General features: G+C 37.3%; 2 protein-coding genes across 2 annotated transcripts; both read right to left on the reverse strand.

Annotated features, from left to right (window-relative positions):
- Positions 1-1,114, reverse strand: hoxa13b (homeobox A13b). The gene is made up of 2 exons (XM_030158297.1): positions 481-1,114; positions 1-268 (listed from the first exon to the last, which is right to left on the reverse strand). Exons 1-2 carry the CDS (start codon positions 1,112-1,114, stop codon positions 30-32), a joined length of 873 nt encoding a protein of 290 aa, XP_030014157.1. The 3' UTR covers positions 1-29.
- Positions 1,115-4,466: 3,352 nt separating this feature from the next.
- On the reverse strand, positions 4,467-13,108 carry hibadhb (3-hydroxyisobutyrate dehydrogenase b). The gene is made up of 8 exons (XM_030158950.1): positions 12,994-13,108; positions 11,846-12,006; positions 11,649-11,758; positions 11,437-11,558; positions 6,393-6,526; positions 6,196-6,272; positions 5,957-6,113; positions 4,467-5,186 (listed from the first exon to the last, which is right to left on the reverse strand). Exons 1-8 carry the CDS (start codon positions 13,061-13,063, stop codon positions 5,028-5,030), a joined length of 990 nt encoding a protein of 329 aa, XP_030014810.1. The 5' UTR covers positions 13,064-13,108; the 3' UTR covers positions 4,467-5,027.
- Between the last annotated feature and the right edge of the window lie 129 nt (positions 13,109-13,237).

The following is a 13,237-nucleotide window of genomic DNA, read 5'->3' on the forward strand; positions in this document are numbered from 1 at the left end:
ATCTCGCCTCCATTTCAGTAGCTCCAGAGCTAACTGGAACTCTTGAATTTATTGACAACCTTCTTCTCCTTGACGCGCCTGTTCTGAAACCAGATTGTCACTTGTCTCTCTGTCAGGTTTGTCTGGGCAGATATCCTCCTCCTTTTGTCTTTGGTGATGAATTTATTGGTGGCGTACTCCCTTTCCAGTTCTTTAAGCTGCACCTTGGTATATGGCACACGTTTCTTCCTTCCACGGCGGATTGAGTTTTCTCCACCAGATACACTGTCTGAGGAAATAAATGCAACATTACATTTTTTTTTCTGTGTTCATACGACAAAAACAATATTATATATACATATTTTATAAAGATTTAATTTATTTATTCTATACAATTTTACATTTACTTTTTGACAGAGTGAAAAAATAGCTTTTACATCAGATATTAAACGTTTATATTTATCTGGACATAACATATTCCTGCATCAGCGTGTAAAATACCTTGTAACGAGGATTTCCACAGTGGATTGGACTGTGGTTGCTCCTTGGTGCAGTAAACTTGGCCACTCCAACCATTAGTGATGGCCCATGGCTGGTAGGGCTCCATGGGCAACAGAGACTCGTGTCTTGGCTCAGATGGAGCACTCAGGGCAGGTACGACAGGGACATCCAAGTAGCTGGGTTGGTAAGGAGCTGAGGAATAGCCCTGATAAAACGCAAATTCTTTCGCCCTGGTAGAGAACTCCTCACCAGACACAGATGAGTCCATATATTTATCACCATAAGCTGAGGGCTGCGCGCAAGCCTTGACGCTGCCGTGTGACATCCTACAAGAGTAATAACTGCTGCCAAAATATCCATAGGGCAAAGATGCGTTGGGCGAGCTCTGAGTGGCTGAACAGGGGCTGCATTGTTTGCCAGGCTCCCCCATGCCAGAGACTGGCACCTCACTAGCAGTGTAGGTGGTGCTCGGAGCCAACGAGGTTGGATGCGCTAACAAATTCCTGCACTGGTTTGCAGCAAAATTGCCTCCTGTAAATCCTTCCATGTTCTTGCTTCTTTCATCCAAACCGTTGTCGTAGAGAAACATCACCGGGTCAATCCAGTGTGAATGAAGAAGTAATGAAGCGGTCATAGCATGCCCTACATCGAGACGACCAACTCTTTTTCAAAATCCCCTCGACTGAGCAGAGACAGGGACTCGGACAGAGTAACGATACCAACACGCCTGAGTACAGAAAGATCGCAAGGTTATTGGCCGGGGCCAAACACGTGATATGCAAAGGAGATGATAAACGTCTAGACACTAGATAATGTAGATCAAGCTGGATGTATTGTACATCAGTAAATCATGTTTCGATTTATTAAAATATAATAAAGCATTGTGCGGATTTTTTTTACACAGTGGTAAATAAAAACGGAGGCTGAGATGTGTTGTCAGTGTTGTTAGAAAAGACTTATCTGACAAACTTTATGATATGAGGGTTGAGGAAAAAACTATGCAGTTGAAATAGGTGGTTTTTCAGGGGAGTGGATACGTAATTACGCACGCCATTATATACACAACCAGTTAGTTTAGAGAGGAAAAGGAGATGGATTTCAGATATAGCCTACGTGAAGTTAAAGTAATTTGATTACAGCCTATTATACCACTCTAAGTCAAATAGCTAGACTTTTGGGGAATAATTTATTTCAGGTTTTTTGGATGATGATTATAGAGGCTGATTTTACACTGAAATAAAAACAGAATTGATGTATTAATGTGAATTACAAAATCATTAAGAAAATAAACAATCCTCTTGGCATTTGGCATTAGATCGTGTCAAACTAAAACAACTTGAGTGTCCACAAAATACCTAAAACTTACCACATTTGGCAGCTCTGTTTCTTCAACGGGTAGACACGACTGGAGGCCAAGGTCAAGTTGAAAGCTGCAGTCTGGCCAAACAGGCACTTCAGGTCGGGGAGAGAAGGAGAGAAAACACCGCTGAATGCGGAAGAGGGGAAGTCACTGACACAGTGGGTCGTGTTTAAAATAAGTGCCCTAAAGGTGTCATTTTCTCATTAAAAATGAAAAGAAAAAGAAAAAAGCGCCGTATGCATTAAGTGCTTAAAGCCAAACCTCAAAACAATTACTTAATCTTGGAGTTTTAACTTATTTACAGGAAAACATTCTCTAAATGCCACTATATGTTGGCCCTTGGATTTACTTGCTGAACAAACCAAAGCTAAAATTACCCAACACCGGTTCACATTAACCCAATGTAGTGCAAACTAATCCTTCATATATCCGCAATGCAAGAATAAAAATAAATGCACATGGTACGTAAATATTCAGCCAAGCACACAAAAAACTATCATACAAAAATACTTACATAACATACAGAGTCCATGTATTTCTATTTTAAGTGAGACCACAAGTGCAGTGGAATGTATAACGCCCTAAAATTCAGCACCTTTTATTTTTAATAGAGTTTTCCCACCTTTTGAGGCAATAAATCTTTATGGCCCAAATTCATAGCTTGTACGCAACACCGAGAAGTGGTCTCCATTTCAGGAAAAAAAAAAGTGCATAATATTTGATAGCACTAGGTTTATGTGTGATTTTTGAGGTGTTGTGATGATAATAGGTATCAGAAGGAATTTTAATGGGTATTATTTGATTTAATTTACAATATTTACAACAAAATAACTGCATTTTTTTGTTCTAAAAAATGTTGTTTTTAATTTACGCATGAGGCCGAGTTAAACTTAAGTGTTAGAACGAGTGGAATCTTAACAACAATGTTTTTCTTAAATTACAGGGTGGCTGTAGAAATGGGAAGGAATTGTCTCGTAAGCAGAAAGAAGAAAAAAACAATGTCTAAACAGCAAATAAGTCATTTTTTATGTTCAGTGCAGATGACTATTTACAACGATGTCGACGATTTGATTATTAGCATGATTAGATAGTTTTGTAATGAACAGTTGCTGTAAATATAAATAATATAGTAGCTAACAGTGCATTTTTTTTATTAAATGAAATATCATGAGCAAGTAGCATTTTGCAGAAAATATATTTAAAAAAAAAACCTTTCATGAAGAACAAAACCACAAATTAAAATTGCACAAACTAAATATTTATTTATTTATTTCGCCTCCTAATATAAAGGCCTTTCATGAATAAGAGCTAATAAATGCGAATCAAAAAAAATTAGTCTTAATTTTTTTTATTTTTTTTATTTTTGCATTTATTTTAGTTTTATTTACCACGTTTCGAAACAAAATATTAAATCAAATTATTACAAGAACGTCAGTTATATGTTGGATAATTTGCGCGTTTTAATCTAGATTTTAAAAAATATATATTTATTCATTTATTTTTTTGTAGAGGTGCACATAAAGTAGTTTAAAAACCCAGAACCACTGAGATTAACTATAAAAAACACCGACAGATAATGACATAAAATCTGCGTTAGGATTAAAGTTACACATTTCGGTAACTTTGTGTGTGCAGGTTGTGAAAGAGCAAAACTAGCAGCAAAAAAAAAAAAAAAAAAAAAAAAAAAAAAAAAAAAAAAAAAAAAACAGGCCACAGAGCTGTATCATCACTGATCAGAACACCCAGACTGGAAAAAGGTTGTTCTAGAGGCGGAGGACGGGGTGCGGTGTGCGCTGCAGCAGAGGATGAGGCTGGTGTGTCTGCAGGAGGCCTGAGACCAAAGTGCTGCTGCTCTGTTTCCAGGACCCATCAAGTACATGACAACACTGCTCTTAGTCTACAATGCTTAATGGACTTTTTATGGGTTTGTCTTGTGATCGCGTGACCTATGGCACCTTGGCCCCTCAGTGGCTCTTGGCAAACTTGATCAGAAACATGCTGCCTTCTTGTTTGAACCTAATAGGTGGGATAGAGAAGAGCTGCAGACCCCCAAATGCAAAACGGCAGCAATCAGGCCGACATGTTGCGTCATTTTGTCATCAAATTGTTCATGCCGACCATAACAACTTAATGAAATCTTGTTTGAGGTGCATAGATGTGTTTGTTTTGCGTCGGTTTTGTGGGAACTGACTCATTTTAATCCTCGCACCTCATCGCCCTAATGCATCTGTTTTGCTGCAAAGATCCCATTGTCAGATGTTTGTTGAGAGTTTAATTGTGGATGTTGAACCATCGCATGAACCAGTAAACATCCGCAAACTACAATTGGGAGCCGTTTCATCGAGTCTTGTAGGGAAATGTTGCAGTGCTTGAAATACACTTTAGGTATTTATATTTAAAGGAGATGTTCTAGTGGGCAAATATGTTGAGCATAATATTTAACCTTCACATTTTTGCATAATTAATATGATTCATATATAATGTTGCTGAATTAAATTAAGAAAAAAAAAAAAAAATCACTTCATACTTAACATATATATATTTTTTTAGAAAACATTACATAAGCACCAAAAATAAATAAAATAAGGATCTGCAAATGTAACTGACGAATTAATTACTGACAAAGTTTAAGACATCACATTTTGTTTTTATTTCCCAACAGTATAGGAATTGACATCTTATCCAAAAGTAACATTGCCAGTGCCAAGAGAAAATAAACTCCTGAACAGAAAAAGACAGCAAAGGAAAGAAATAATCACAAACAAAAGATAAATATACGGAGACCTAACCGCATCACCTGTCATTTAGCCTTGACAAACAGAGCTAATAAACCGACTTGTATCACTAACAATTCCCACCACACTCAATACATTTTCATACAGTAGGACCAGCAGAGTCATGGCTACTCTCGTGGATCCTCTAAGTGTCTGACAAATAACTCTCTTCTAAAATTCAAAGGAGTGTTGCATTTTCTTTTAAAAAGGCTTTTTCACACAGGAAATATGATTTCCAATGTGAGAGAAGTGCTCACACGATCTGTCACTGTATTGAAGGACAGAACTTCATGTCTTTCCAAACTTTGAAAAAAAAAAAAAAGTCCTTGGGGCAAAATGTGCCCCAACTACACTACGCTAGTCCTGTGCAGGGCCAGGCCTGTTAAGGCTGTGGACGGGGGTGGAGGCTGACATTACTGGCCCTCCTCCTCACGCAAGAACTGGAACACGGAGGAGAAATCTTTATTAGCATAACCACGTGCACACATCATACGATATATCTGATGGGCCAGGGAGCCGAGTGGGACAGGAGTCTTTGTGTTGGTGGCGGTGTTCTGTGCAAGTCCTAGATCCTGAAAATGAAAAGCAAACATACATTAGGAAACCAGCAGAGCTGAAAATTGAATTCCAAACCAAAACCACCAGTCCACACACCACAGAGAGCTTTTCTTTATGTTGTAATAATATGGGTATGGTGAATAGTTCACTGGACCATTCTAAGTGGTGTGACCTCAGTCCTAGACTTAAAAAAAACTTTAATGTCATCCAAGAGGAAATTTGTGGTACAAAAAAAGAGTGTACAGATACGTTAAAACCACATTAAATAGACTTGAATTGTTGTAATTTTTGTTCATCTAAAGCATCAGTCAGATATATTTTACACATACATATAATACATAAATGTTAAGAATGGCTCATCAAGGAAACCGAAAAAAAAAAAAAAGTAAAGATTTTGTGATATTTTAGAAAACAAATATGCAGTGTTCCTATGGACCAACAAGAACAGCATGTGTTTAGACAAAACTAAAATCTACAGATATCTGAACATCAGCAACTGGATTAGCAATTAGCATTAGCAATTGGAAAAGATGTACTCTCACAGATGGCAGTGGGGTGATATGTAAAACTGTTAAATTACTTTTAATATTCCTGATATCTAAGGAGGAATAAACGACAGCAAAAATAAAATCATCATAAAGTAAACAGCTTTTGTATAGGCCATGATAAAACAACTATTTTGAAAATTGTTTCAGTCAAAAATTTCACTGTTGGTGCACTGTTGGAAGAGGAAATGCAGTCATTTACTCAGTTCAGTGCCAAGTATAAACATGAGTGGACTGACCTTAGCCATCAGCTGGGTGCCAAAGCCCCCCTGGTAGTTGTTCCCAGAGGGGACCCCCTCCATGACTCCCGGTACAGGGTTGTAGGTGTCACTAGACCAGCACCGGCCTGAACTCATGTTCAGGATCTTTGCCAATAGTTTTGGATCAAGACCAAGTCTGTAAACACAGGAAGAATCCCTGTTACTTTCACGAAGTGTACCAATGCTGAATCTGACAATCTAAATCCGTTTTCCGTTACCTGATCCCCAGGTTCATCGTCTCAGACGTCCCAATCATCCCAATGGCCAAGAGCATGTTGTTACAGATTTTAGCAGCCTGTAACAAGGTAAATTATTTTTTATTTCATATTCTCTTACCAACTCTCTTAAACAACCTACCTTTACTACACCAAACTCTTTCTAATAATTTCCTCACTAATATTTTATGTGATCCTACCTGTCCAGTTCCGACCTGACCGCAGTACACCACATTTGCTCCCATGCAGCTGAGGAGCTCTTTGGCTGCAGTAAATTCTTCCTCAGCTCCTCCTACCATAAAAGTCAGCTTCCCCGAGCTGGCAGCTCCCACTCCTGGGAATAGGAATTTATGCTTATGTTAATAGAATAAAACAAAAGAAAGAACAAATTAGAAAGCAATTCTAACCGCTTTCATCCTCAGGGAGAAGCCTTCTTCAGAATTTGCCACTATAATCCCTTATGATTGTGTTTGACATTGCACTTAAGTAAAGGAAAAACGTCCAATTCTTTAGAGAGCTTGTATTTAGTGGAGTTCACAGGACAGTCCTTTTATAGCTCAAAAACCACAGTGGAAGTACCATGAAAGTTTTCCAAAGACGCAGGGTTTTCTAGAGCCAAATGACTGTCATGTTAATCTATATTTATGTCTCATTTTTGTCACAGAGCTTTCTTTGGAACACGAAAAAGTAGTGCAAAATTAAAATCCCATCAAGATATAATGAAATTAATGACGTGAGTATTTAGTTGACAAATAGTTACTCAGCAAATCTTAAGACATTTAATGTTTTTATTAGTGCTGTCAAACGATTCTAATTTTTAATCAGATTAGTCATAGGGTTGCTGTGGAGTAATTTTGATTACATCATTATTCTTAATCTATATTAATTGTGTTTCATTTTGCATGAACAAACAGACCCAAGAAAGAAGGGACTATATATGCACTTAATGTGTTTATCACAAGCTGGGCGACATGTTAGCTGAAGTGCTAGCAGAGTCCCTGATTAACATATGCTTTGTGTTAATGTGGTATTTTAAGATGGAAGTGCTTCGGTGAAAAGAAAACTCCTTCCTGCAGAGTGTGTATAATACTTTATGGCAGTCAACTGTTCCGTCTTGGGGTTTTTTTTGTATTCATATTTCCATCCAGAGGGCCAACATGCTATTTAGCGTCCATCTTTATCAGTTGGTTTTGCTGTCTGTCACTACCGGATCAACTGCTCATTTGCGCATGCACGATGGTAACTACTTTAACAAACTGCCCGAAATGCGTTGGCAGAGATGTTCAGAGTCTTCTGTGCTGCATATGGGTTAATTGCATTAAAATTTTTAATCAGATTAATCATGATGATGGATGAATCTGATGTTAGCATGTTCATTTTGACAGCCCTAGTTTTTATAGTTGAAAGGATGTTTGTCATGATGAGTAATTTTGCCCAATAAAACTTTTTTTTTTTTTTTGGACACATACCTGCACTGAGTTTAAGTAAAACATAAAAAATTATTTAAAGTTAAGATTGCATAAAGTTCAATTACAATTTAACAACTTCAAAATAAAAATCGTACTGTATAATAATGTATAATAAATATAGTAGTGTATAATAAATTTACCTAAATAAAAATCACAGTGATGAAAATCCAGTCTTTGTAGCCTTTTCTCATTCAACATCAGTACTAAACCTTGTGACACTAATGAGAAAACTTTCCTCTCTACTAGTTATGGCTTTATGGATATCATAGAAGTAGATCTAAGAAACACTTAAGTTCACGTGAGGTGAAATAACCAGTTTAAACAGTAGGCAGGTACAAGTCACATGGGTGCTGAGAAATTAACCAGCATATAATTAATCCCAAAGTTTACAGGAAGAGCATGGATTATTGCCAAAGTACAAGTAATGTTTCCCCATGCCTCGTCTTTGTGAGCAGTCTGGCATTTCGGACAAGGCTGCGTTGGTGGAAACGGATGGGGGTTGGTAAAGTGAGGACAACAAATTACAAAAGCAGGAATAGTAGCCTCAAAAACTGGACAGACCAGCAGTATTTTAAAAAGTAAAGACGAAAGGCATGAGTTTAAAAGAAAAGACACTCCATATGCGACTAAACATAATAATTAACAACAGTTAACTAACTGTAACTTCTGATTTGTTCCACCAAAGGAATTTAAGATACATTTAAAATCAAAAACTCCTTGAATATTGAAGACAATAATGTGATGGTTCTCTTAAAATGAACAGATTACTGATCATTTAAAAAGTATATATTATCAAAAACATAAACTTGAAGTAAAATTAAAAGGACTAAATATAAACAGAGATGAATCTGATGCCATTTCATACCATATTGGAAAAGAAAAGCCACTTTTCCAAGCTTCCATGTTAAAACAGAGTCACAAAATACTACTCGCAGCATCCATCAATGTATAAACTTGTAATGCTTCTTCAGTCCAAACAACCACAGACAATATATAAATTGGGCTCCTTTATGAAAAGGGTTTTACCTCTTTTTCAATGAATTTTGTTACTGTTGAATATATATTGTTCTTTTTTTCTGCTATGACATGGTGTTTGTGCTCCATACCATGAATTTGGTGATGACCAAAATAAAATGAAAATGAAACATCCAGGCATCTGATCAGTGATAGGTAATTACAGCTGTCCTTCACATATTTAGTCCCCCCTACCCACCTAAAAACACCTGTGATTGGTCAAAAGAACTACATCATGGGAGCAGATTCTCTACAACCTGAAAATACAGGCAAAGAGCAGACGCAGAAGTCTGGAGTCCTCTCAGACCACTTGACTTACAATAGGCTGAAAGGGAATTGTGGAATTTTTGCCGTGTAACACTAAAAAGTATTTAGCAAAACAGTTTTAAAATCCCAACATTTTAAGGAATAGATAATTGCAAGGCCAAAAATTACATTTGATTAATTGGATTGCTCCCTCACTGAGATATAAAATATAATTGAGTGTCATCTGCATAACGATAGAAACAGTTGACAATTCTTTAACAACATAGTGCAGGAATGAACGTTTCAGACATTCCTTTGTACAAACCACTTCCAGACTGTACAACAACAGCATGGCCTAAAGTCCATCCTGCTCTGAACAGACTTTTGCATCTGCTGATGTCACCTACTGCACTCTCTTTACTTTATTTACTTTTATTATCACCATTTGTGTCATTCAATCACTTTAACAAATTAGTCACTTTAACAAATTTGTTTTATATTTTATATCTTCTCTTTATTTTTGTATTTATTTGGTGTTTATTTTCTTGAGCTGCTGTACATTTGAATTTCCTCCTCGGGGGATTAATAAAGTATGTCTTATCTTATAGTTATAGGAATCAGATGAGTGTCCCAATCTATTCTTTATGAAGACAGGAGGTGCACATTTTTCTTTGGTAGGGGAACATTTAAGTGCAGATTTAGGGTTTTTGGCATTCCAATGGTTAAACAGCTAAAGAACTAAAAAATGGCTTTGTTAAAAAGAAACCGGAAACGATTTGATGTTCACAATGACAGACACCCATCTGTTTAGAGTATTTGATGGAAAATAAAACCCATTTGAACACACACAAATTGGTCAAAAGTAAGTCATTTGTTTCCCACAAATGTCTACAAGACATACAGATAGTTCTTCAGAGTAAAATATCCTAAATATAACTTTCACTCATTTTTATATCAAACGACAAATGAAATATTGCAGTTATCGCAAATGGTCCCCCCCCCCCCACACACACACACACCAAGAAACAAATGCAATATCTGTCACATGTTGACTCAATTACTCTATGTCTCCATGTGTGCTTTTACGTTTAAGCTTTAACCACACTGGATTAAACAGTCACAGACCACTAGACATGTTGAAAAAGTTTCATCCAGGAGTTGAAGCCTAGTTACTGGCCTAATGTTTAAAGTATGATATATACACACTGGTTTGCATGAGTTACAGTGTCCAGTGCACACACACGCTTACACACAGACACATGCAAGTTCAAGGGTAAAAACTGTGCAACTTTAATCCATGTGCACTACCACAGGACGGAAGCATATAAATCATTACTAATCTTAAGAGCCAGACTGTAAAATGGACCGACCTCAATTCAAAGAAAGTGCCCGTACTGACGTTGACGAGGCCAAGTTCAAACAAACTGCTTTTCTATCTGAGGACCTCCAACAGAGTCAGAGAGCACACATTTTACAGCAAGGAACATTTGGCCTCCTTTCCCTTAGATATATGCGGTTTGAGCTCTGCATCAGCAGGAGGAATGAGCGACGACATTGAAAAACTGACTAATATTGAAAAGTGGATAGTTACGGTAAACAGCTGTTTTTATAGACAAATACCTTCTCCAGAACGTTTGAGAGTTAATATAACTGAAGCCAATGTATCAAAGGTACTTTTTTATTACTGGCACGTGAAACTGTATCCACTTCAGATAGTGAAAGAACCATAGTGAAAAGGTAATTTAACACAGTTTGAGGTCAAACAATGACTTTTCTATACATAGATTAATCTGTTGCCTGACTAACTGGAATGTTGAGATAATAAGCATTGGTCAATAATTTAAGTCCTGTAAAATAAAATATTAGCCCCGACCCTTCTGCAGTATAGGCAGCCTCATCAATATGGCTGCTAGTATGGAGCACAATACAGATCTGCTTAAGCGGGGTATACACAAAGATAAATCAGGCTGTTTTTGTCCTGATTTTCCCCCTTCCCGACCAAGGACAGCAAACGCCAGATTATTTTATGTTTTATAAGATTATTCTGTGGTCTGAGGTGTGTTAAGAGTGAATTTGTCCCGACAATCGTACATATTAAACTTGTTCAACATTTACAACCAAAAATCTTCATGTGTGTGGGGAAAGCTGATGACTCCCGAGTCATAACTCCGCCAATTGTGACGTGGAATGGAATGTAGCCAATCAAGAAGTGAGCTGACTGAGGAACAAGATGTAGGCGTAACTAAAAACAAGCATGGCCAACCTAAAACATGAAGTTCGGTGGACCTCAGAAATGGAGGACCAGCTCATGGAGCTGTGGGAAGCCCAAGAATGTCTATTCAACGTCTCCACCAAGTCGTACCACAACCAAATTGACATGTTGTTAGTGTCACATTCCTGTATTGTATCATGAGGCCCCACTATGTCATCAACCATAGAAAAAACAAAATGGGTTGAACAATAGAATCATAATGTATGGCATCAATACGATGATTGGATTAAAATTAAAATGTACCTCCTGACACAGGTGCATCCATGAACACTGCTCCCATCTTCTCAGCAGCTGCAGCCATCTCCTTTGAAACAGCTGGGTCGATGGTGCTAGAGTCGATGAGGAGTGAGCCTTTCTTCACTTTTCTGGAGATAAATATTTAAAGGTTAGAATCCAACACATATTCATTCAATCAGATTAGAGAGTAATGACAAACTGAGAGATAAAGGTGTTACTTGAGAATGCCATTGGGTCCAGTGTAGGCATCTATGACATTGGGACTAGAAGGAAGCATGGTGATAATACGGTCTGCCTTGTCTGCTACTTCTGCAGGGTTATCCACAATCTGAGGAAAAAACAAACAAGTCAGAGGTTACGGAGAAAAGAAACAGAAAATGAAAATTCTTTGTGTACCAGTTGTGTTCTGTCCTACCTGTGCACCCAGCTCTTGCACTTCCTTGCAGGACTCTGGGAATACATCTGTGGCGATGACTGGGTATCCATGCTTCAGCAGGTTCTTTGCCATTGGGTTTCCCATATTTCCCAGACCAATAAACCCCACTTGTGTCTTTGAGGCCATAGACCTTGTGGATACTATAAAAGGACCAAAAATCCTTAAAATGACTAAAAATGTAATTTATCCATTCAAATGGGAACATTATTATTCAAGGTCATCTCTTCTCCTTCAATACACTACATTTATTCATTCATTGACTGCTGAGGAGTCACTTATGATCAAAATAGACGTGCAGCAACCAAATGATCAGCAAAAAGCTAATGGCATAGTCTAAGAGCTAAGTCACAAGGCTTTGCACTTTCTTATTTTTTCTGTGTCCTGAAAACAGGTTCTCAATTAATACATTACAAGTGCCATTGGTACCAAAGTCATCTTATCTAATGGTACCAAGCCTTCTCAGTGTTTACTTTAGCTTGCCTTGATAACAAGATTTCTAGATCTAGCTCACAAGGTAAATTAGAATGTGTAACCCTGGAGCTTTACCAAATTGAACCATTTTACTGATAAAATAAAATACATAATAATCCATATTTAGTGAAATTAGAACATGTTGTTGTAGTTTGATACACATTCTGAACATATGATATACATATGAATTCCAACATGTTGTTTGAAGAAAATCAGTTTTGTAAATGTGAATATATAAGGTCAAAAGCTCTTTTAATTGTATAGGACACAGCTTCTTTAATTGTAGGAATTTGCTAAGTGATGTTGCATAACATAAAAAAGACGGACACATTGAAACATAATGTTGTCTATGTGAAGCGTTTTGACGTTGATATTGTCCTCCAGGTGCTGTGAGGTTTAGAAGATCATTAAGAGGATGACCTTACTTGCATACAACACGTAATTTTAACAGAAAAACTCGTTTAACACCAAGTTGCAAACTAAGCTGTAGCTGCAGCTAAACCCAGTCTGGTGAAAATCAACTCAAACTTCAGTTCAATGAATGCCAGTAAAACTAGTTTTGTTGTCACCGAGAGTTTTAGACACAACAGTGAAACCTTAAAAAGAACCGCAGCGAAGTGCATCAGCATCATCAACACTTAATTTTATTTCCTTACCAAATGCAAAGTCGACATGCTTGGGGTACCTTCCAACTAGATACCGACACCCTCTCAACACAGCGGCCATGCTTCTTTTCTCCTGACCTTACGTGCGACGTAGCAGACGTAGATTAATGACAGTCAATTTGTCCAATCAAATGACAGATTTACAGAGCACCGCCTCCCAGTCTAACCAATGAGCTATAGGGGAGGAGCAGGGTTACGTTACAAGAAAAATCCATTTAAAAATAGTACATCTACA

The sequence above is a fragment of the Sphaeramia orbicularis genome, chromosome 16 (genome assembly GCF_902148855.1).
Source record: "Sphaeramia orbicularis chromosome 16, fSphaOr1.1, whole genome shotgun sequence".
Classification (NCBI taxonomy): domain Eukaryota; kingdom Metazoa; phylum Chordata; class Actinopteri; order Kurtiformes; family Apogonidae; genus Sphaeramia; species Sphaeramia orbicularis.